We start from the raw sequence: 25,501 nt of genomic DNA, 5'->3' as shown, positions 1-25,501 counted from the left end.
TCCCCATTTTGCATGAAAACTGTGACTTGCTTAATAATGTGGAACAACCTCTAAATAGGGTTTCCATAGACCTGGCAAATTATTTTGTCTGAGACTGATACCAGTTATAAGATAAATAATAAATAAACAAACATTTTCTTAGAAAAACTAAAATCTGAATGTTTATTCTACTGAAATCTTACTGATATGTCACTTGCATAATAATTTGGAACGTGGCGTATTCTTATATGTTATTCTTATAATTGAGAGACAGCGTTCTATGTATGTCAAGAGGCATCTATTGCCAAAGCCTTTTTGCCTGAAATGATTCACAAATATCATATATTGTGTATTTAAGTTTTTTGTGTTTTCCCAAAAACTACAAAATATGACTTAGCCTATTCCAACAGTTTAATAGGGTGACAATATCTAAATAAACCTTAAATGAGTAATTTTATATTGAATTTGTCTTGCTTTCATATAGCATTACAGTTCATAACATTAAAATGTTCTGTTTTACTTCAGAAATGACTGGCACAAATTACCCCTACGTATTCTCCCCAAAGGCACAACTTACCCCGCACCAGGGGCAAGTTGTGCCACGAGACCACTTTTTTTCCAAAAGCTATATTTCTGAAACAATTTATTTCAGATCCAAAGTTATTGTTCTCAGGCATGCACCACATCCTGAAATATATGTACATTCCTAAGTTGAAGGCATTACTGCCATGGCCTCACTTTAAAGTCACTTTGAGTAAAAACTGGCACAACTCACCCCACTTTCTCCTACTGCTAAATATCCAATTTGCTCCACAGCTAGAGAGGTGTTTTTACCTCCTCATTTGTGTAGTCACATTGTTAACAAACACACACACACACACACACAAGCATGCATGCACTCACACACGCACACACACACACACACACACACACACACACACACACACACACACACACACACACACACACACACACACACACACACACAATTAGAGGAATTTGTATTTTGAGTATGTCTCTTTCTCAGTGCACCATGCCCCAGACAGATGTTCCCCATGCTGTGCAGTCTCAGATCATAAGACACTAGTCTTTAGGGGGCTGTGACACTGAATAAGGCATGTGAATACACAAACCTTTATCCATCGACATCTCAAGGATGCCCCGGCTGATCTGAGAATCAATATGGGCGGCAGAGATGGAGCCAAGGTGCATTTTTCAATCTCCACGCTCTGAGCATCAAGAAACAGCTTACAGCGCCCCAAGGAAAAATAACCTTAGAGCTGAACAAACTACTTAATCATAGTGTTCAAGCTGTCAGAGGTGAATTTTAATGTCTAATGCACTATAATGCAATAGGAGAGACATGCAAAGATGACTGAAGAAATAAAATTCTGCCATTGGCTCATGCATCAATCATTGACATGCAAGTATTTGATGAATCTGTAATATAGGTAACACTGTAAAGTCTTGTTTATGAGTTTATTCAGGGCTTTCCTTTATTATTAATGATCAAATCGATTTCTTAACCCAAGGCTTACAATGAATCCTATAGAAAAGAAAAATCAGAAGTGAAATCTCTTTAATATCTCAATTTTTCTTCTGGATATGAGATTAATGAAGAGCAAATAGAGGCTTAAATGTCCTGCATGCATTTATTATTTATGCAAGCATGCATGCATGTATGTATATATGTATACATGTATGTATGCATGTATGTATGAATGAATGTATGCATGCCTGAAAGTATGTATCTATGTGTATGTATGTAATTGTGTACTATTACTTTTCTACAAATTGGATAAGACACTTAAAATAAAGGCTTCTTAATGTGCCTTAACTATGTGCATGCATAATACTTTATTCATAATAAGAAGAATAAGAATAAGAAGAGTATTTTCAAAATATCTCGAAGTAGTTTCATGATCATGATAACATGGTGGCCTCTTTAATAGAGGGGGAAAGGTACAAGGAGAGAATGTTTGTGGAGAGGGAATAATGGTTTTTGGGTGCAAATGTATTAAACCCAGCACTGAGGAGGAACAGCTCGAGAACTAGACCCATCAGCACTTACTCATGTGTGTATATGAATCTGTGTCCATTTGCACACTAGTGCCATCACCATCCTGATGATAGATAATGATGCGTAATATCACTTGTCTCTGAAATAATCAGAAGTCCAGCATCTCTGATGACAGGGCTGCAATGGGGCAATTACAGCCAGTGATATGAGCCTCTGTTGGGCAGAGCCTGGAGTGTCACATGCGTGTAAGTGTGTATGTGAGACACACAATCCATCTACACTGAGAGCGAGTGACATGATAGAACTAAAACAAGATAGACCTGTGAAGATCAACAAAGCTTTCTACACTTGATCGCTTGCAGTGTAGTTACGCTACACTTTATTTAAGACAATGTTATTACAGTGTAATTACACAGATAAGTAGCATTAAGTCCAACCCGATCTTATGAGAAAACAAACATATATCATTGTGGCAATTTTGATGAGATTTGCACAAAAACGTGTTTTTTGTTTTGTTTTGTTTTTGTTTTGTTTTTTAAAGCAAGCAAGAAGGTCCACCCCTTAACCCTAACCACTGTGTGTAAGCAGATCATACGAAAACAAATTAGCTAAAAATTCAGAAAAAAGAAAAATGGTTAGGAATTATTATGAGATTGAATAATTATAAGAATAATGTCAATTTTTAGTGAAAATAAATGGTTGGTTTAAAACATGCAATAATTAAAATGTAACTGTAAAAAAAAAAAAAAAAAAAAAAAAATTGTAAAACTATGCATACAAGTAGCAGATTTGTACATTTGTGGCTTGTCAGTAAGATTTTTTTTTTTTTATAATAATACTTCAAATTAATACTTTTGATGCTACTGCAGTTTGCACTGTTGCAGATCATTTATATTGAAGCTATATGTACTGTATATATAAATGTGTGTATAAGTCTGTGATTTATTTTGTTTCTATGGGTCAGATGTGCAGTGCTTTTACTGCCCATTAGGATATCTAGCAGAAGTAGCACCTAAGATCAACAATACAGTAACCTTGAGTGCTAAAATTACTCTATATGTGAATTCCCCTCACAATGCTTGCAAAGTAGCCTTGCATATTACAACAAAAGAGCTCTAGTTTTGTCTCAAAAAAAAAAAAGAGCAACAGCATCCAAGAGATGCATAAATGTTTCATTTGTGTGTATCTGCCCACAAGAGGAGTGGTGCAGATGGGGGCTGGCCGGGGTGGAGCACGGGACTTTCATGAAAGATGGCTGAATACCCCTTTTTCTCCCTCTAATTTCCTTTACCATGCTAATGGTACTGCAATGCCGGTGCTATTGATTAATCTAAGTGCGGGCTGGAGGATGAGAGACTCTTTTGGCAGATGCACAAAAGGCCATTAAATGCGGGGCAGCCGGAGGGGAGATGGGGAATGCAGCGTGTCAGGGAAGGGGAGAGAGAGAAATCAAGGGGTGAATGAATGAAAGAAAGAAGGGAATTGTGGGGAAATAAGCACATGGTAAGTGAGACAATGATAACGGCTGTTCTTTCTGTGTAAGACTAAATTTGACAATCTTCAAGAGGATTGAAACTGGTATGGAAAAACACAGATCTGATTTGAAGGGATAGTTCACACCCAAAATGAAAATTTTGTCATCATTTATTCACCCTAATGTTGTTTCAATCCCCTTTGACTTTCTTTCTTGAGTGGAACACAAAAGAAATTCTCAAGACTATGCTGTGGAATGGGGAATGAAACTTTAAAAAGGACACAAAAGAAACTTATCATAAATGTAGTCCATCCAACTTGTGCACTACATTCCAAGTTCCAAGTCACACAAAAGATTTGTATCAAAAAAGGACCAGAGGTTGTTATGCACTGATAATCTTGCTCTCCAGGCTGTTAACTGTTGCGATAGGATCATTGAGTCAGTGAATTGAACAGTTCAGTCTAATTCATGAATGAATCACTTTCACTTTTGTGAATCGGATTAATTGATTCATTTAAAATGCTGACTTAGATTATAGTGCACATTATGTAGCATTTTATGATACATTTATGATACAGTTCAGTCTAATTCATGAATGAATCACTTTCACTTTTGTGAATCGGATTAATTGATTCATTTAAAATATGTGATTTAAAATGCTGACTTAGATTATAGTGCACATTATGTAGCATTTTATGATACATTTATGGTGCTTTTGAATCCTTTTTGAAGCTTAAAAGCCTGAAATTGCATGGGATACAGTGACTAGTACATTCTTCTGGTTTGGAATCATTGAATTTACATGTTTTGTGAGAAGCAACCTATGAATGGCACATTATTGTTTTTACACTAATACACTAATTAAAATGATTCTGTATGGATACATTTTTTAACTTTTTTTTTTTTTTTTTAAACGTATAAAAGCAAAATAAATTAAAGGCAGTAGAACATATATTACAATGATGTATAAATATTTTATTGGGTCAATTTTGGGTCAATATGATTTTTTTTTTTTTTTTTTTTTAGAAATTAATACTTTTATTTAGCAATGATACAAAGTGACAGTAAAGACATTTATAATGTTAAAAAAATTCTAATTCAAATAAATGTTGTTCTTTTGAACTTTCTATTCATCAATTCATCTACTGATCCTAAAAGAAAAATGTATCACGGTTTCCACAAAAATATGAAGCAGCACAAATGTTTTCAACATTGATAATAGTAGTAATTGTTTCTTGAGCAGCAAATCATCATATTAGAATGTATTTCTGTAGGATCATTAGACACTGAAGACTGGAGTAATGATGCTTAAAATTCAGCTTTGATCACAGGAATAAATTACATTTTAAAATACAGTATCTCACAGAAGTGAGTACACCCCTCACATTTTTGTAAATATTTTATTATTTCTCTTCATTTGACAACACTGAAGAAATGACACTTTGCCACAATGTAAAGTAGTGAGTACAAAGCTTGTATAACAGTGTAAATTTGCTGTCCCCTCAAAATAACTCAACACACAGCCATTAATGTCTAAACTGCTAGCCATTTTCTCTCCCCGGTGTCATGTGACTCGCTAGTGTTACAAGGTCTCAGGTGTGAATGGGGAGCAGGTGTGTTAAATTTGGTGTTATCACTCTCACTCTCTCATACTGGTCACTGGAAGTTCAACATGACACCTCATGGCAAAGAACCCTCTGAGGATCTGAAAAAAAGAATTGCTGCTCTACATAAAGATGGCGTAGGCTATAAGAAGATTGCCAAGACCCTAAAAATGAGCTGCTTGGCTGTATGGCCAAGACCATACAGCGGTTTAACAGGACAGGTTCCACTCAGAACAGGCCTCACCATGGTTGACCAAAGAAGTTGAGTGCACGTGCTCAGCGTCATATCTAGAGGTTGTGTTTGGGAAATAGACGTATGAGTGCTGCCAGCATTGCTGCAGAGGTTGAAGGGGTAGGGGGTCAGCCTTTCAGTGCTCAGACCATACGCCACACAATGCATCAAATTGGTCTGCATGGCTGTCGTCTCAGAAGGAAGCCTCTTCTAAAGATGATGCACAAGAAAGCACGCAAACAGTTTGCTGAAGACAAACAGGCTAAGGACATGGATTACTGGAACCATGTCCTGTGGTCTGATGAGGCAAAGATAAATTTACAGTGGCATGAAAAAGTATGTGAACCCCTTGCAGAATCTGTGAAAATGAGAATTATTTTAATAAAATAAGAGGGATAATAAAAAATGCATGTTATTTTTTGTTTAGTACTGTCCTGAGTAAGATATTTTACATAAAAGATGTTTGCATTTAGTTCACAAGACAAAACAATAGCTAAATTTATTAAAATAACCCCATTCGTAAGTATGTGAACCATTGATTCTCAATACTGTGTGTGGTTACCTGATGATCCACGACTGTTTTTATGTTTTGTGATGGTTGTTCTGGGATGGGAGCTCTGTTCTTCAGAAAATTCCTCCAGGTCCTGCAGATTCATCAGTTTTCAAGCATTTGAACCCTTTCCAGCAGTGACTGTAGGATTTTGAGATCTGTGTTTTCATACTGAGGACAACTGGGGGACTCAAACACAAGTATTAAAAAGGTTCAAACATTCACTGATGCTCCAGAAGGAAACACGATGCATTAACAGTCGGGGTGTGAAAACTTTTGAACAGGATGAAGATGTCACAATTTTTCTTATTTTGTTTAAATATCATTGTTTTTCATTTAGTACTGCCCTTCGGAACCAACAGAAGATACTTGCATGTTTCCTGGCAGAAAAATGAAGTACAATTAAGTACTTGATATTTGAATTCAAAAGTTTTCACCCCTCGGCTCTTAATGCATTGTGTTTCCTTCTGGAGCATCAGTGAATGTTTGGACCTTTTTTAATAGTTGAGTTTGAGTCCCTCAATTGTCCTCAGTGTGAAAAGATGAATCTCAAAATCATACAGCTGGAAAGGGTTAAAATATGCAAAAATGCTTAAAAACTGATGAATCTGCAGGACCTGGAGGAATTTTCTGAAGAACAGAGCTCAGTTTAACTGCTCAGGACAAACAAGAGACTCATGAACAACCATCACAGGTAACGTGGATCATCAGGTAACCACACACAGTATTGAGAATCAATGGTTCACATACTTATGAATGGGGTTATTTTAATAAATTCAGCTATTGTTTTGTATTGTGAACTAAATGCAAACATCTTTTATGTAAAATATCTTACTCAGGACAGTATTAATCAAAAAATAACATGCATTTTTTATTATCCCTCTTATTTTATTAAAATAATTCTCATTTTCACAGATTCTGCAAGGGGTTCACATACTTTTTCATGCCACTGTATTTGGTTCAGATGGTGTCAAGCGTGCGTGGCGGCAACGAGGTGAGGAGTACAAAGACAAGTGTGCCTTGCCTACAGTCAAGCATGGTGGTGGGAGTGTCATGGTCTGGGGCTGCATGAGTGCTACCAGCACTGGGGAGCTACAGTTCATTGAAGGAACCATGAATGAGCAGAGCATGATCCCCTCCCTTAGGAGAATGGGCCGCAGGGCAGTATTCCAACATGATAACGACCCCAAACACACCTCCAAGATGACCACTGCCTTGCTAAAGAAGCTGAGGGTAAAGGTGATGGACTGGCCAAGCATGTCTCTAACATCCACCAGGACTCCAGTGGCAACCTGTGAAGCTCTGGTGAACTCCATGCCCAAGAGGGTTAAGGCAGTGCTAGAAAAATAATGGTGGCCACACAAAATATTGACACTTTGGGCCCAATTTGAACATTTTCACTTAGGGTGTACTCACTTTTGTGGCCAGCGGTTTAGACATTAATGGCTGTGTTTTGAGTTATTGTGAGGGGACAGCAAATTTACATTGTTATACAAGCTGTACACTCACTACTTTACTTTGTAGCAGAGTGTCATTTCTTCAGTGTTTTCACATGAAAAGATAAAATAAAATATTTACAAAAATGTGAGGGGTGTACTCACTTCTGTGAGATACTGTATATTCAAATACAAAACATTTTATTTTTTTTTTAGATTGTAATAATATGTCAGTGTATTACTGTTTTTACTGTATTTTTGATCAAATAGATACAGCCTTAGGTGAGCAGAAGAAACCTTTGAATGGTAGTATAAATAATATAATTTTATATGTATACCTAAATAATATGTTAAATACCTTTGACAGAAATTACAAATGTGCTTAACTGCAATGAAAATAATGCCAAAACACAAACATCTTAATAGTCCTAAGAATAATATTATAATAGATATACAGTATATAATTTCTTACTGTGTTTTGATTCTGCTCTGAAAAATGATCCGGACAGGTTTTCTTTTCATCTCATTTATGTCATCAACTAATTTAGTGGTGCAATATTTTCAATTAAACACTTAAACAAACGCACACCATCCGAGGTGCAGGTCAAAGATAGCAAATCTGTATAAAGGAGATATGACCGCACACTTACAAGCAAGTGAGTGTGCGGTCATATCTCCTTTATGCAATATTCTCAATTAACATGAAAGGTGGTAGAATGGTTCACCATTCAAGAACGCATTAAACTGCGTACAAGAATCCATTTCAAGTGAGATGTGCAAAATGGCAGTTTCAATCAAATAAAACAAAAAATCAGGCAAAAGAAATGCTAATACAAGGAAATATTGTTATGCGCTCAGCAGAAGCCAATGTTTTTTTTGGCATGAAGTAAACCTCAGTGGGAAGAAGTGTATGTGTGTCAGAAGGAACGTACTCCAGCATGATAAACCCTGAATTCAGATGAGATCTATAAATAAGAAGGGATATGAAAGCTGTGGCCGATGGGACCGTGAGAAGGGACAGGTCATGACAGCATTCCACCTGCTGTCGCCTCGACAAACAAAACAACAGCCCCTGGGCCGCACCACAACGTGACTGAGCATACTTTTTTAAGACTTATACATCTCAGAGTCTCCCACTACACCCCAAACACACACCTTATATATAAGACACACACTGCTGCTTAATTTGCAGGAAGCTGCCTATGTGCTATTAACCAAGTCCTGAGGTCTCGGCTAGGTGATTTCTAAGATCATAATGGCTCGCACACATACATACGCACACCCGAATGTGCAAGACAACAAAGCAGGCATCTCATTTTCCCTGCCGTAGAGCTGTGACTCACTGGCATTTGAAATCTCTAGCACTGGCACAGACAGCAGTGGAGTGATATCATAACTGTGACTGCTAACTGACATCACACGCTAATGGCTAATGGGTCCTATGAAACACAGTCTGGTAGTCAATAAATCAGCATAAGTGCACTGTTATTTGAACCTGTCTCTCCATTAAAAAAAAAGAAAACAATAAAGAACAAAGGAAAAATAAGAATGAGGCAATTATTGCGCCACGCTGTTGTGTATGCTTGCAGTTTCTTCGTGAAACAAGATAACTAAAATATAATTCTTTTGAAAATAAACAAGAAGCTATGGAGAGGAGAAATATTGTTACTTGCACTGTTGAAGGACACGTGTACTGCAGTGTGAAAGCAAATAATGTTTTGTTTACAAGAACCCAGGCGTTTCAGAAGAAGTGCTGGATTTGCTGAAGTTTGCAAGGACTTCTGTGTCAAATCTTTGAAAAATATTCTAGATTTTTGTTTAGTAGCAAGAAAGCAGGATGTTGTTCATGTCCATAAAATAACAGTTAGTTATTAATTGTGAACTGACAGAAATACCAGGTAAGATTTTTTTAAAAGTCTCTTCTGCTCCCATGGCTGCATTTATTTGATAAAAAATACAGTAAAAACACTAATATTGTGAAATACTACTACAAAGTAAAATAACTGTTAAAATAAATGTTTTAAAATACAATTTATTCTTGTGATCAAAGCTGAATTTTAAGCATCATTACTCCAGTCTTCAGTGTCACATGATCCTTCAGAAATCATTCTAACATGCTGATTTGCTGCTCAAGAAACATTTAGTAGTAGTAGATAGTCCCAATGCTGAAAGTTGTTCTGCTTCATATTTTTGAGGAAACTATGATACATTCCCCAGCAGTCTTTGATCAACAGAAAGTTGAAAAGAACAGCATTTATATAAAATAGAAATCTTTTGTAACATTATATAAATGTTTTTTTATATAATCACTTTTATCAATTTAAAGAATCCTTGCTGAATAAAAAGTAGGTTATTCATTTAATTTTTAAAATTTAACAGTTAAAAAAAAAAATACTTGTTTAATTATACATAGAGGTATATATTATACACCAATAGGAGTCAGTATAAAGCCCCCCCTGATTTTTTTTTTTTTTTTTTTTTTAACATTCCTTTAGACTACACAAGACAATTTTAAATGGCCACCATGAAAAAAGTTGTGTTTTTAAAGCCAGATGGAAAAGTTACGGCATCTACTAGCATAAGCTAACAAGGCTCAACACCTTGGTGTGCGGACGTGCGTCTAGAATAATCTATAATGTGAACCACCTTTATGTTAACAGTCAAAAGGTTACCTATTCTGCTACACAATTTGAGTCAAAGAATGATAATCTCATGCAAATTCCATTATTCGTTTGGCACTCTGCACTCCTTCTGTAGCTCCAAAACCCATTAGATCTACAGTCACATATCAGTCACCTGAAACTGGATGGTGCTTTATGAAGCTTGGCCTCTAAAACAGCACATTCATTCTGTGCTCCGACTCCCAGAAGCCCCCACTGGTCAAGAGCAGATTGTTTCTCATTTGGCTGAGTGGCACCACAGTGGCTTGTTAAAGCTCGAGTTTAAATACATCATTTCTGGGAATGAAAGGGGCAAAGAAGAAAAATGGCCCACCACACCATTTTTTCCCCACACCCCCAGCCCCCTCTCTTTTTTTTATGCTCCATGCTGCTGCTTTCCCGGAGAAAAGACAGAGCGTGAAACATATGCAGTCATTTCACAGCTGTCTCATGTCTTTTCACCGTTCCCATCTATTTCAATCCATCATTCACATCTCTCTCTAGAATAACTTGCGATTAACAGGATTTCACCTGTTCTGTAATGCATGTGCTAATGAGCTAATGAAATGCATGCACAACCAGAATGAAATGATATAATCTTTAGCCCAAGGGGATATCAACTAAACTATTTTAGTTGGTATTTGCATGCCAAACCTGCAATTTATACATTAACCACTGGCAAACCAGACACTAAATACGCAGGTTTAACTAGTGTTATTTTAGTATCATTGAAATACTATTATAGTTTTTTATTAATGTTTTCATTTACCATTTTAATTAAAAATTTAGTTAAAGTTGTAGTAATTTTGTTGTGTGTTTGTTATGTCATGAAAAAATGTCTATATGTTTTTGATTTTTTTTTTTTTTGGTTTTAGTTTCAGTTAAGTACATCAAGTTTAAAACAAGAAATGTTGCCATGTTTTATATATATATATATATATATATATATATATATATATATATTACTTTATTTCAGTTAATATTTATTTTATTTCAAGTAACAATTATTATTATTATTTACATATTTATTTTAGTTTCAGTTTTAGTAATGACCCTGGGTATAAACAAAGTTTATTTCAGGCAAGTCATTTCACTTGGTGGCCAACTTTGAAACCATCTTGGGCAAATATTTCAGACATGCAAGTACAGCTTTTATCTCTTTGAATGAGGAATCATCAAATTCTCCAAAGCAGTTCACTAAGCTCATGATTAAATTTCATATTTGAAATCACCAATGAAATCTACTAGCTATAGCACACAATAAACGTGAATGAACATCAGAAGGTATGTTGTTTCAACTGCAGAAAGGGCATGTACACACTACAGCTAAATTCGGCTGTCAGTTCACCTTTTAGTGCTTAATCGCATTCTGTACACACACAGTTCAGTAAAATATGGGAGTGACAACCGCATTCTACAACCAAATTAACCCCCGAAAAATACAGGTAGTTGCAACCGCATTTACAGAAATTCTATGCAGTGTGTACGGAACCGAAATGAACAACTAGTTGTTAATGACGTTTACGTGCACCGGTGTAACGTGTGTCTCTCGTGTATGCGCGGCGAATCACAGGGAAAACACAAGCCTATCCAAATGCTTTACGCTGAAAATCGCGATTCATGTTTGCTCACTTTAATAACTCCATAAACCTGTTCGCTTTATGAGACGAGCTTAAACAACAAGCCCACAAACTCTTATAGTGAGTGACCATGGCAACACAGAAAGAGCGCGCGCTGTGCGAAACAGACTGTACAAGCATAAACAAAACAGGACGCCTCCGTCGACTGTGTTAGTGTGTTTAAATTGCTGAAAATATAATGATTGTTTAGTCACTTAAAAGGTGCTAAAGAGGATGTTTTGTTTTATACATTTTTGCAATACTACTTGAAACTGTCTTTACTAACTGATAAAAGACTATTTATTAGGTGCACTGAAAGGAATAATATTAATAAACATCATCTGTGCACGAGGTAGGGCCTCAAAAACATCAGCCAATCATGTAAACGATTGGCCATCTGGCTTGTCAATCACTGCCGTGATGTTCCTTGTGAGAGACGTGCACGGATTGGCCCTCTGGCTTGTCAATCACTGCTGTGATGTTCCTTGTGAGAGACGAGCGCGGCTGCGCGCTCCAGAAACTTTCCACACTCCACAGGCGCCGCATGCAATGTTTTTGTCAGGAGACAGGAATAACAAGTGCAGATTATGAGTTACCTGCGGTGAGTCCGACATAATGAATCCAAAAAACACGACACAGCGAATGCCGGTGGTAAACACTCGTGTTCCAATACTCGTGCACGAGTTTTGGGAGGCGTTCCTTTGAAAGGAGGGGGGGCTGTTCTTACGCATGCGCTCATTTCAAAAACTCAGTAACAGTCTTTGGATTCTCAGTCGATGAAAAACTCCTCTCTATCACCTTTAATATTACTTTGGTCACGATAACGGATACCAAACAAGAGAGACGCCAGAACGTTGCTATGGTTTCCAAGCTGTCAATCATCGCATTTTTGAGAGTGAGTCATGTTCTGTACACACATGTAGCGGTAATTTAGGGGATTCACTCCCGCATTTAAATGCGGTTGTCACTCCTGAAAATTACAGTGTGTACGTGGTCAAAGACACCAATACACGCCATTTTTAAGTTCAAGTCATTTGTCGGACAAAATGGTGGATAGCAACGGGGGCATATACAGTAATATCAGAGTTATGATCGCATATCAATCAAACTCACGGCGAAGGGTGAATAGGAGATTGGTTTCTTTATTCAAAAGTGGGACTTATTCCGATGTTGTAACTACACCATCTAGTTCTAAAAAAATACATTTTGGTTTACATTTATTCCTTTAGCAGACACTTTTTATACAGCTGCAACTAACACAATTATTTTTCAATCAAATTATCTTTTTGATTAATTGGTTAATGTAAAATTTTTCCCTTTAATTTATAGATTATTTTCTGATTAAACTATTGTTTAACTTGCCAATAAATAATAACTGTAACTTCTGCCATTAATCGATCAATACTTCATTCAAATAGTGGAGTTTTTCCCAGAATACGAATGGGAGTTCTTAAAATTTGCAGCATGCCCGCGAGCCAGAGTCGGCATCATAGGGGATGGAATTGGGATGCATTAATGCAATCAACACAAAACTATGCATTTATGCAATCAATGTAATCAATTACGCATCATTCTTTTATCCAAAGCATCTTACAAATGAAGTACTTCATTAGGAATTTGTCATTTTTCACATACAAAATTACTGTACAAAATAAAATGCAGACAGAACATACAAATAACCAGTGGCCCTGTTTATTGTTCATGAATTCACCTTCAAAATACTGATAATTTCAAAAGAGAAAGCCACCGATATATTCCCACTTTCAGTAAATGTCTTATAATCTCTTCCTCACACCTTCGAAGGAAAGAAAACTTTCAAAGATCATCACTCAGAGGGTGTGAATGTATGCATATCTCTTTTATAATTACTCCACACTTCCGTTGCTCTTAGAGTTGTCCGTTAAATGTCAATGCTTTTTAAAGCTCTGCTGCACCATATGTCTTTTCATCTCAGCTCCATCAATTACAACTAATCCATTGAATTTCTCAGTCCAGTCAATTATTTGAGTCGTTCAACAAAAATGACATTTATACTCTATAATTATGTATATGTGAGGCCATACATTTTGGTGTGAAAGTTATTTCTAATGTTAGGTTTCAATAAATACATCAAGACCAAACTATCACTTGTGGAACAGATCTGATGTTTTGTAAGAAGGGTTTGTTTTTCTGATCTTGTAATATTGCTCTGATATGTTTAAGGGTCATTGTTTAAATCGTTTACTCACCTTCACATTGTTCTGAACCTATATGCAGTTATTTATTTCTTCTTCTTTGGAACACTGTGGAAAACAAGTTATTTGGAAACAAAAATGTTGTTCCATCCATACAATGACATTCAGTGGGGTCCAATGTTGTTTTGGACCCCAATGACTAACATTTTTGGATACTTTGGAACTATTGAAACATTCTTCAAAATATCTTCGGTAACACTTTACAATAAGGTTCATTAGTTAACATTAGTTAACTACATTAGTTAACATGAACTAATAATGAACTGCACTTCTACAGCATTTTTTAATCTTGGTTAATGTTAATTTCAACATTTACTAATACATTATTAAAATCTTGTTAACATTAGTTAATGCACTGTGAAATAACATGAACAAACAATGAACAACTGTATTTTCATGAACTAACGTTAACGAAGATTAGTAAATACAGTAAGACATGTATTGCTCATGTTTAGTTCATGTTAGGTAATACATTAACTAATGCTTAACTAATTAACCTTATTGTAAAGTGTTACCATATCTTCTTTTGTGTTCCACTGAACAAAGTCATACAGGTTTGGAACGGCATGAGAGTGAATCATTTTTGGGTGAATTATTCCTTTAAATTCATTAAAACTCTCAGCCGCGACTGAATCCAAAATGAGTCTTAATTTAGAGGGTTCACTGTATTCCTTTAACGTGTGATTTCAGAACAGATGGCTGACTATTTCTGTCCTTTCTTCTGAAAAAAGTCCTAATTACCAGACTATTTACATCATGGATCCAAAATTAACTTATGCTTCTTATCCATGCAACACAAAAGTGTGTGTGTTTGTGTGTTTTGTCTATAAAGTACTTTGCATTTGCACCTACCTACCTGTCTGTCTAACTGCCAATCTTTCTACTCATTCCGCCATCAAAAAAGGCTTCATTTTTGTGTGCATGTGTGTATGTGTTAAAACTGTAAATCTCAAAGAAAAAAAAAAGTTGCACTGCACACAATAGAAAAAAAGATACCAGTATAGAAACTGAATGACTTTAACCCTTTGATGCACAACATGGGTCAAAAATGACCCGGCTGAGTTTTTATTTGAGTTTTATTATCTTTGCAAGAAATTAATTTCATCATTCAGTGTTCCAGGTATTCCTCAATTAACTTGTTTTTCATCATCACAAATCCTCATTTTCATTTTTTCTTTCTTACTTTTTGAATAAAAATAATTTTTGTATCACTACCCTTCTAATGCACAACATGGGTCAAAAATGACCCGTATTCATTTCCTATGTAATTGATGTAGAAATTGATGTAGAAACTGTGTTTGTTTATAAAGTAAGAAAGAAAAAATAAACACAATGATTTGTGAAAATCAAAATCAAGACATTTAAGGAATACCTGGAATAAATAAATGACAAAATACATTTCTTTCAAAGATTCAGCAAAGAAACACTCAGTCATGATTGAAATAACATAGGAAATGAATACGGGTCATTTCTGACCCATGTGTGTAAAATTGATGTAGACATACAAAAACTGTGTTTGTTTATAAAGTAAGAAAGAAAAAAATGAACATAATTTTTGACAATCAAAAACAAGATATTTAAGGAATACCTGGAATAAATTAATGATAAAATACATTTCTTTTAAAGATTCAGCAAAAAAAAAAAAAAAAAAAAAAAACACTCAACCATGATTGAAATTACATAGGAAATGAATACGGGTCATTTTTGACCCATGTTGTGCATTAGAAGGGGTTTTCATAGCTTGTGCATTAAAGGGTTAAAGAAATACTTAAAGTGAAACTGAAGAAGAAACTGGTGAGACATCATTTTAACAAAATCAGGGCATAATGAAGTTCATTTGGAGTGTTTTTAGAGTTCTGGAGAAACAGCTTTTTGTAAAAGTTCGCCCTGACTGGTAAACACCTTCGAACTATGATTGGTCCACGGTGATTGGATAATAAGTAGGTGTGGCTCTGAGGCTCCGCATTCTTTGACATGTTCTCCAGGTAAAGTGCTATAAATAAATGTGACATGACTTCACTGGAGTGTGGATTTAGAGACCACATCGATATCAGATACTTTTATTAACAGCTGATTTCTCACTGCTGTCGTTTTTGTTGTGTTTATTTTGCTATTGAGAGGAAAACACAGCACATATTTACATATTCATCTAAACGTCGCTTTCAGCAGTGTGGACGGTGATGGAAAGTTTGCTAACAGTATATCACTGCAAAGGTATTTCAAACTTCTTTTTACTCCTAAGCAAAGATTGAAAAAGAACTTTGCTGTGAGTATATCGGGACATTTAGTTGTGTTTTTAGACAGTTCCGGGAACACAGAAATTGGAGTTTGTATACCTGCACCTAAATACAACTGGAAGTTACTTTATTAATATTTAAAAAGCTCCACTTCTTAAACTCAGGGACATTGTCCGCTAGCTGCGAGCACTTGATTGTTTTCATGCCACATTTTGCTGTCAGATCCCAGGCAGCTTTGAGGCACCCATCGCTCAGCGAGGACTGTTCCAGCTGCCATCCCCTCATTCCTCAGCAGAATGAATGGCTTCCCTACACCACGCTCCCCGTGCCGAGCTGGCTCTTTCATCTCTCTGAAGCCCTCTCGCCGTGATGCACTACGTGAGTACACATATGAGGCGCAGCTGAAATGCGGCCCTGCAGAAGACTGATGAGGTTTCCACCTTGTCGTGATGGAGCTCAATATGGTCTTTGCTGCAAGTAGATATGAGCTTGTGTGCGGGCTGATATGGTTTGTTTCAGAGGAGTAGTGGTCTCGGGGAACTCAAATAGGATTCGTATGGCACTGAGTAATAGTTGTTTTGGAAATTTAGTAGTTAGGTTCTGTGTAAAGAAGGATGAGATGTGCTTTGTAGTGAAGTATGACATCATATATGACTACTATTACACAACACTGGCTGGTGTTTGCAAGTACAGGTAGATAGAACATAGAAGACTAATTTAAGTTTAGATGGTCTACTTGCTTACTAAAAAGTCACTCTTTTCAATGCAAATATTCCTATTGAAATTAATACATTTAGCCTGCGGAATTTCACTGTACACTGTAAAAACAATGTATACAAAGAAATGATGGCATCAGCAGCATAATTAATTCTTAGTAGTTTCTCCTCAAATGTGCTTTCTCAATAGCAGGGAGTGTTGTGAAAAATAGAAATTATTTTATACAACATCGATTCTGAATATTTGATGGTTACGATGCTCATTTTACACAGTATATCGATAAACTGATACCAGCTGCACTATTCCACTCTCTCTTTTTTCTGGCACTAAGTTGAAAGATACAGCAGTGTGTATTGTTAATTAAATATAGCCTGTTGCCCCGCATGTGTCAGATTGAAGCTGTTCCTACATGCGCACAGCTCATAATGCGGTGTATTTAGCATCTCAGAGCAGCCTGGTTTACAGTAAAAGCTGCAAACTCCATCTCTGCATGTGCTGTGAATTTAACAAGTTTTAATGTTTCACGTTCACATAAATTCTATTTTTGACAGATTATCACAGCATTTTAATCTTTCATGCATTTCATTAGACTTGTAATGGCAAGCGGTTATAACCTGTTGTCACGGAAACATAAATGTTTCCCTGCAGTTTTCCACCAAAATAGAAGCTTGAGAGTTTAATTCTTGCAAGTGAAGAAATTAAGTCTTAAGTCTTAAAGGGTTAGTTCACCCAAATACGAAAATTCAGTCATTATTTACTAACCCTCGTGTCGTTCCACACCCATAAGACCTTCGTTCATCTTTGGAACACAAATTAAGATTTTTTTGATAAAATCTGATGGTTCAGTGAGGCCTGCATTGACAGCAAGTTAATTTACATTTTCAAATGTCCAGAAAGGTAATAAAGATATATTTAAAACAGTTCATGTGACTACAGTGGTTCAACCTTAATGTTATGAAGTTACGAGAATACTTTTTGCGCGCAGAAAAAAATAAAAATAAAAATAATGACTTCATGAAGCTTTGTAGCTTTACAAATCTTTTGCTTTGAATCAGTGGTTCGGAGAGTGAATCAAACTGGCAAAGTCATGCGAACCATTGAAATTTCTAAACACTTATAATGACTTATTCGTAACGAAGCCTCGTTTACGGAAATCACATGACTTTCACGCTCCGAACCACTGATTTGAAACAAAAGATTTGTAAAGCTTCGAAGCTTCATTAAACAGTGTTTTGAAATTGTCCATCACTAGATATTGTTGAATAAAGTCATTATTTAGTTTTTTTGGCGCACAAAAATATTCTCGTCGCTTAATAACATTAAGGTTGATCCACTGTAGTCACATGAACTGTTTTAAATATGTTTTTAGTACCTTTCTGGGAATTGAAAGTGTAAATTAACTTGCAGTCAATGCAGGCCTCACTGAACCATCGGATTTTATCAAAAATATCCTAATATGTGTTCCGAAGATGAACAAAGGTCTTACGGGTGTGGAACAACATGAGGGTGAGTAATTAATGCCAGAGTTATCATTTTTTTGGTGAACTAACTCTTTAAAGGTGCTGTAAGTAAATCTTGAACTACGCTATTGGACATTGTTGATATTTTAAAAAATCAACCCAAACAAACCCACCCCTCTCTTCATTGCTCTGCCTCCAAAACTCAACTCCAATTCTAACCACACCGATCCAAGTCGGCCGATTGCTGCTGGCATGCAAGGCGAATGCACTAACAATGACGCTAAACACCTTATTCTCTAGTGGGCGTCAATGTGCAGTAGTTTAACCATCTGGCCACTGTTACACACGCAATGCGAATGGATGTCTGTTTATCACAGCTGACACGCAACAAAATGCTTCACAAAAAATAAAGCGCAGTTTGATGAATGAACGACAAGGAAGCACAAAAAAGAAACATACAGTACACAAGACTAAATACAAAGTGTTTGTTGTTAGTTGCAAACAGCACAGCAGCTCCAGACAATCAAACCCAGTGTTACTCACACGTGAAGTGGGATCAAAGCAGCCTCCACATCTGTTTTCAGGCCTTCCTTCTTAGCTCTCTCCAGCACTGGAAAGCTTTTCTTATATAAACACGGGTCCTAAAGCGTTTTGCGCAGGCATAAACCTTCATTCCAGTGATATTCTTTTGAGCTCTTTTGCATTGTGTCCCATTTCTCGTTCTGCAGTTTTTTTTCTAATTTTCAAATCTCCCTCTCACTCATTCTCTCTCCTCGACCGTCATACGCCTCCTAATGCTGATTGGTTAGACGTTTGTTGTTGGTATCGGCCAGACTAATTCCCAAACAGTGGATTTGAAATACTACTGAGTCCACCTTTAAGTATTATAAATGTACTACTGTAAAGTAAAATAATGAATATACTTAAGAAGTATTGATATTTTATTAAATATTCAAATGTATTATTATTATTTATTATTATTATATAATCCCAGAGCTAGCAAGCTTGAGGAATCTCAGACAGCAGAGTTAATGTTGATAAGAAATTACTTTGACTATAGCCACAATTGTAACTTATATACTGTTCAAATTTTATGCCTCTGATGTTGTGGAAATTTTCCCCATGTTATCAAAAATGGTATTGAATATAGATATTTTTCAAGCTATTATCATGAAGTTAGAAATTCCTGTATCACAAAAAACATATGTACTGCATATCCCATTCATCCAGAGCAGGTAGTTTAATTACAAAATTCTCAAACAAAACCATTTGAAGTAGTTCTGAACAACTCATCTACTTAAAGAGCTTAATGGAAATAAGCATGATGCAACATCTACTTTCATCCTTGATATCTAAGAGGAATAAATACAAGAATCCCAAGGGGCTTCTTAAGAAATAGTATTTGACTGACTGTTGTAACATGCTTTCATTCAGCAGTATAGCAACAAATGAAACTTTGGGATATAAATCACCTACTTTCAGCTGTCTTCAAAACTCTGATTGACGTCTTAGTGAGCAAATCATTTTCCAAAGAACATGTCTGGTCTCATTCTGCAGAGCATGAGGGACACAATTGGACTCATGCAGAGACCTGACAATGGAACCAAATTACACCAACCCACTTTGACCCCAAAGGACGTTGTATTCTTGTAAAAAAAAAAAAAAGATACACAGTTGCAACACTACTCAAAACCCTGCAGAAAAAGGCTAACATAGCTGGTCACCAGCATATGTTATGTTTTACAAGCTAACAAGTTAGGTGTGCTTGGCTTCCAGGATGCTGAGCCACGGACAGAGCTGACCAGCAAAACTACATTGTTTGACCAACTTGGCAAAAATAAATAGCTGGTCGGGTTTACGAAAATGCTCATAATCATTAATAATCTGAGGTCACACAGCATACGTGCTATGCATAAATGTTAAAGATGAAATGAAGATAGACAAGAAACTACAAAGTGGTGATCCACACTTACGTGCTGCCACTGGTCTCGGATGAGCGGCCGGTAGCGTAGGAAGTACTTTAGTGGGAAGTTATCCACATCGGGCCACGTAGTAGGACTGTTCCATGTCACTTCTAGTCTTCGTGGCTTGTTGGTTATGGGTTTGGCCACCACCTTCTCAGGAGGGTCAGGTTTCACTGTTGGACCAAAGAGACCTCGATGTAAGCTCATGATCTATCAAAGGTTTCATATTTAAAGGAATGAATCCCCTCAAATTAATTCTGTCATCAGAATTTCATTTCTTTCTTCTGTGGAACACAGATGGAGAAAAGTTCTCAGATCGTATTCACACATGGTCATATTCAATTCAGTCACATAAAAACACACCTCACCAGGTTTGGTGTAATTCACACTAAATGCAACTTAACGGTAACAGAATGAGTTTGAATATGCAAAAAGTTATTTTAGTCTGTTTCTCACACAATTATATGGTGTAGGACACAAATTTTAACTAATACATTTCAGCATACTTATCCCAGTTGATTGATCGCAGTAATTTAAGACAATTGTTAGACAAAAGTTTAACAAAATGTTATGTTTAAATATGCAAATTATCTAATTAAATATGCACAAATTTGCATTCATTTCCAAAACAGAAATCTGAAAAATTGGATTAAGCCAGGTTTAAAATTCTTGCTTCATTTTGTTTACATATCAACTTTTTTCAAGAGTGAATTTAGGGTTTCTCTTTTTATTAGGAAAACCTGTCAAAAGCCAGAAAAAAACAAAAAAATGTTATTAGGAATAAAATGTTATATAAACCAGGTGAATGATATGAACAAACCTCTGTCTAAACCCCTGATCTGGAAAAACGTTTACGTTACTTTTAAGGTGTTTTGTCTTTTTTAAGCTTGACAGTCCCTATGCATTCATTGTATGGAAAAGAGCAGCTTGAACATTGTGCTAAGTTTCTCATTTTGTGTTTCCTAAAAGTCATATAAGTCAAGTAAATCGTATAGGTTTAGCAATGTCATGAGACTAAGAAAAGGAGTGAACTATTCATTTAACATAGTTAGGAAGTGTGAAAATACCTCTAATGTTGAGACGCTAATGGTATATGAGCTTTGACAAGGCTCAGTACAACAAGAACACATTTTTAGTAGTTAAACAGAAAGAAGCACTCATGACGAATGCCACTAGCAAAACACTACAATAGAAAAGGAGATGAATGATGAATAGTATTGAGATTTCCTCTTTATGATCCCCAGCTCGTCCCTCTGAGCAGAAAATCAGTTTGACATAACACACACGTCTTTTAAAGAAGCCACACTGTGACATTTCTCGAGATGTCTTTTGAGCAAAGGCGTCCCCTGAATATCAGGAGATCCTTTTGGAGCTGAGGTTTATGGGAAATACGCAACAGAGTGGCCTTTCTCTTCTTCTCAAGCTGCGGCGTCCAAGGATCATTCTGTTTGCTCTGCGGTTTTAGCTTCACTCACACACAAACACATACACAGGAGGACAAAGAGATGTTTCTGAGTCTCGTTCCCTTTACTATTCATAGCAGACACATAGTGGGTTCAGGATTTATAGCTCAGGCCTTGACCTGGCTTGAGCGAAACACTCTTTACGACTTTCAAACAGTGTTGATGTTGTTTAGATGTCAGCTATTCGGATGCTAATTTTTTTTTTACGTCTTGGCATGCTAAGAGGGAGGGCTAGACTGCAAAAATTCATTTTCTTAATCAGTATTCTGGTATTTTTGTTTTTTTCCCCCAGTGAAATATCTAAACATCCTGTAGACAAGATAAATTGCTCACATTAAAAAGCAAACAATCTTTCGTAACCCCCCCCCCCCCTTTTTTTAACCTTGTTTTAAGCAAAAACCTGACTAAAATTTGTTTAGATGTATGCTTAAAACAAGGAAAAACAATTTAGCAATGGGGTAGGAAAAATAAGTCTTATGTATCATGCCTTTCAATATTTTAATTAAATAAATAAATAAATAAAATATACAAAAATAGTGATTAAGAGCTTATTTTTTTGCAGTGTAGCTGAAGTAAAAATCATTATTTAGTTCTCATGTACCTTAGTTGTGGTCAAAATGTAATAGTCTGCATGTTTTAGTTCCATTGTAAGGCAACTTTCATCAATATGTCCCCTACTCGTCACTGCAATGTATGCTAATCATAAGTTGCTTTTTCAAATGAAAATAAATAGCTGTTACATACGAAATGCATTTTAAAAGGATTCAATTTTCCATAAAATATACACTAGAGCTAGAGGGAAAATATTTTCGGTGTCAATCCAGCGATCCAGACGGCATTAGCATTTTTATTACTATCAAGCACACATGTAGCCATGCATGTAAGTATTCTATTTAGTTGCCAGAAGCCACTTCAACAAACACCACCAACGACCAGCCAATATACTGAATATATTTTCTTCACTTCTGTTGGTCTGCATTAGTGTTGTTTTTCAGAAAAAGAAAATGATTGTAGGGTACCAGAGTATCTGGCAAATGTGAGCTAGATGTTTTGGGCAGGGTCTGTTTTCTCATCACCAGCAATCATCCAAGGTCAATAACGACTAAATGACTCTGGATATTTTTTTTTTTTTTTTTTTTTTTTTAATTTTAATGTTTCCATCAAAATGACTTGTAAATTACTTCATGGTGGCATCTGTTTGTTAAACTACAAACAGCATTTCCTATGTTAACACTGAAGCTAAAAAAAGAAATAAAAAATAATCACAATAGTAATATAAACTTTACCTATTGAAGACTCCTCAAAGCTGATGGTGGTGGAAGCTCGACCCAGCGAGTTCACTGCCGTGACGTTGACTCGGTAAGGATAGGTAGAGAAAAGTTCTGGAAACTTCACGTGACACCTGTTTTTATGAACTTCATCCCTCATCACCTCCAAGGGCCTCTGGTTGTGTCTGAAAAAAGTGAATAAAAAAAAAAAAAAAAATCTAAAACATCGTCTGAAGCAGTCTTGCATCATGACATTATTACTTTAACTTTTATAAAGAATAGTTAATCCAAAACACAAACCAAAACAACATTATGGCACTCTTTTATGACACTAAAAAGAGGAAAGTCAGTCATACAGGTTTAGTCAGTAAAAGAGAACATATTTTACATTCTTGGGTTAACTAGTCTTTTAAAGGGATAGTTCACCCAAAAATGAAAATTCTGTCATCATTTACTCACCCTCAAGTTGTTCTAAACCTGCATGAAGTTCTTTCTTCTGTTTAACATAAAGGAAGATATTTTGAACAATGTTGGTAACCAAACAGTTGCTGGTCCCCTTTGACTTACATAGTATAGTAACAAATAATACTATGGAAATCAATGGAGACCTGAAACTATTTGGTTACCAAATTTAAAAAAGAAATATCTTCTTTTTTGTTCAGCACAAGAAAGAAATGAATACATTTTGAATGTCCATAATTTCCGGAGGAAACAAACAAACATTATTATTATTTAATTTTGATGTTTTGCAGCAGTACCGGGTGGCACAAGAACAGCAGATATGTTAAATTAGGGGCTGCCATTTGCTTGCCCCCAGGGTACCATCTGGGCAGAGGCCTTGTAGCTGACCTTTAAACCTCCTGATATCAGCTCTGCATGTGCATTGCAAAATCATTTACTGGGTTCTGATGAAGCTTTATTGAGGTTATACTTCACAAACCTTGCAGCATATTTTCATACATAAATCGCTTGTCATGTAGATAATGTCCTGACATTATGTTCCTAGTCCTAGTCCTGACATTATGTTCTCGTATAATGACCTAAACTGCACAATTTACGAGACTTAATGGATTATTAAGTTGTTATTAATAGAAGTGAAACAAGGTCATTGCTATTTGATTAAAGTCAACTTTTTATATATTTTAGTCAACTACTTAGTTCAATGGAGGAGAGGTTATTTATCATTTTTATTAACAACCAAAACATTAGCCGTTGAAGACTAATATTTATGTACTGGGCGATTATTTTATCAGCTCAAAAAGACATTTCTTTGTACATGTGTTATACATTTAAGTACTTTAAACGCTTCACTATGGAGCCCTACAACACTGTAATGAAAAATGTCCAATTGGGTTTTAAACTTCCATTATAAATTATGCTATTTTATCCATCACAGGACTAAGGCCGTGTGTCCACCAAAGTGTTTTTATCCAGCTGAAAACGCTAGGTGCTCTGCTTAAAACGCCTATCTGTGAGCGCTTGAGAGCAAGCGCAGCGTTTTTTTTCTCCGTTGAGACGCTTTGATGCTATGATACGGAATATCCGCGGCACTGTTACTTATAACTGATTTTGCAGGTAATTTGTTTCAGACGAAAAATGCTGACACAATGTGGAATTACTTTCTATGTATGGTCGGAGACCAGCAATATTAATTTCTCATTCATTTTGTTTGGTTCTCTGTTTGTTGATGTTGTTGTACAGCAAGAATGTTGTGACAGTTGGTCGGTGTTGTATTTGTCCCGCCCCTCCTCCACTCTGATTGGATGTCTGGCTAAAAAGTGACAGTGATGAGCGCAGCGTTTTACTCAAAGTTGAACATTCTTCAACTCGAGGCGACTGGTAAAAAACGCCGGGCTCTCAGCACTTGAGCGTGAAAAAGACGCTCAGCGCCTTGTTACGCTCCTGCCGTTTAAAAAACGCTGCGTTTCCATTGAAAACAATTGAAAAAGTATGCTATCAGCTGGAAAAACCGCTTAGGTGGACACACGGCCTAAGCGTAAAGCACCTGTTATTCCCAGGGTCACTGTGATTTTGTAATAAAATAAAAAAAAAAAATACTGGAATAACATTCCTGTCTGAAAATTTTGTCATAACCCTACCCCTACCCCTAACCCTACCCATAACTTATGCTTAAAATCAGAGGGAAATGATAGGTTAATAACACTGATGTAGAAGCACCTAACCCTGGTGGTAAGCCTAAACTTGGTCAACTTATCCCTCAAATCTGATTGGTTGATTGGAATGTTGGGTCCCACTTTATATTAGGTGTCTTTAACTATTATGTACTAACATTAAAATTAATCATTTGATACAATGCACTTATTGGGTACATATATGTTTGTTCATTGTACTTATTTTTAAATACCTGCATGTAATTACAGATGTAATTTAATTCTGTAATTAGATCTATAATTACACTATTGACCCTTCCCTTACACTATGACCTACTGTACCCACACCATTAAACCCGTCCCTAACCTTACCCGTATCCCACCTTAATAGCAGCAAAAGTGTTTTGCAAAATAATATAAACAATGTACTTATTTTTTGATGTAAGTACATAAAGCAGTTAAAGACACCTAAT

General features: G+C 36.0%; 1 protein-coding gene across 5 annotated transcripts in view; it reads right to left on the bottom strand.

Moving 5' to 3' along the window:
• Nucleotides 1-25,501, bottom strand: part of cntfr (ciliary neurotrophic factor receptor) — a 228,297-nt gene that overhangs the window by 26,555 nt on the left and 176,241 nt on the right. For all 5 annotated transcript variants that reach the window (XR_007182606.1, XM_048175330.1, XM_048175338.1 and 2 more), the window contains 2 exons: nucleotides 22,936-23,102; nucleotides 20,196-20,359 (listed from right to left, as the gene is read on the bottom strand). Coding sequence is in view for 4 of the 5 variants with exons in the window: in XM_048175330.1 (XP_048031287.1) it covers nucleotides 20,196-20,359; nucleotides 22,936-23,102 (331 nt within the window). In the remaining variant the exon portion in view is untranslated. The remainder of the gene's footprint in view (nucleotides 1-20,195; nucleotides 20,360-22,935; nucleotides 23,103-25,501) is intronic.

This window comes from Megalobrama amblycephala, linkage group LG2 (genome assembly GCF_018812025.1).
Source record: "Megalobrama amblycephala isolate DHTTF-2021 linkage group LG2, ASM1881202v1, whole genome shotgun sequence".
In the NCBI taxonomy this organism is placed as follows: Eukaryota; Metazoa; Chordata; class Actinopteri; order Cypriniformes; family Xenocyprididae; genus Megalobrama; species Megalobrama amblycephala.
The sequence above is the reverse complement of the archived record's forward strand: the minus strand, read 5'-3'. Positions and strand labels throughout refer to the sequence as shown.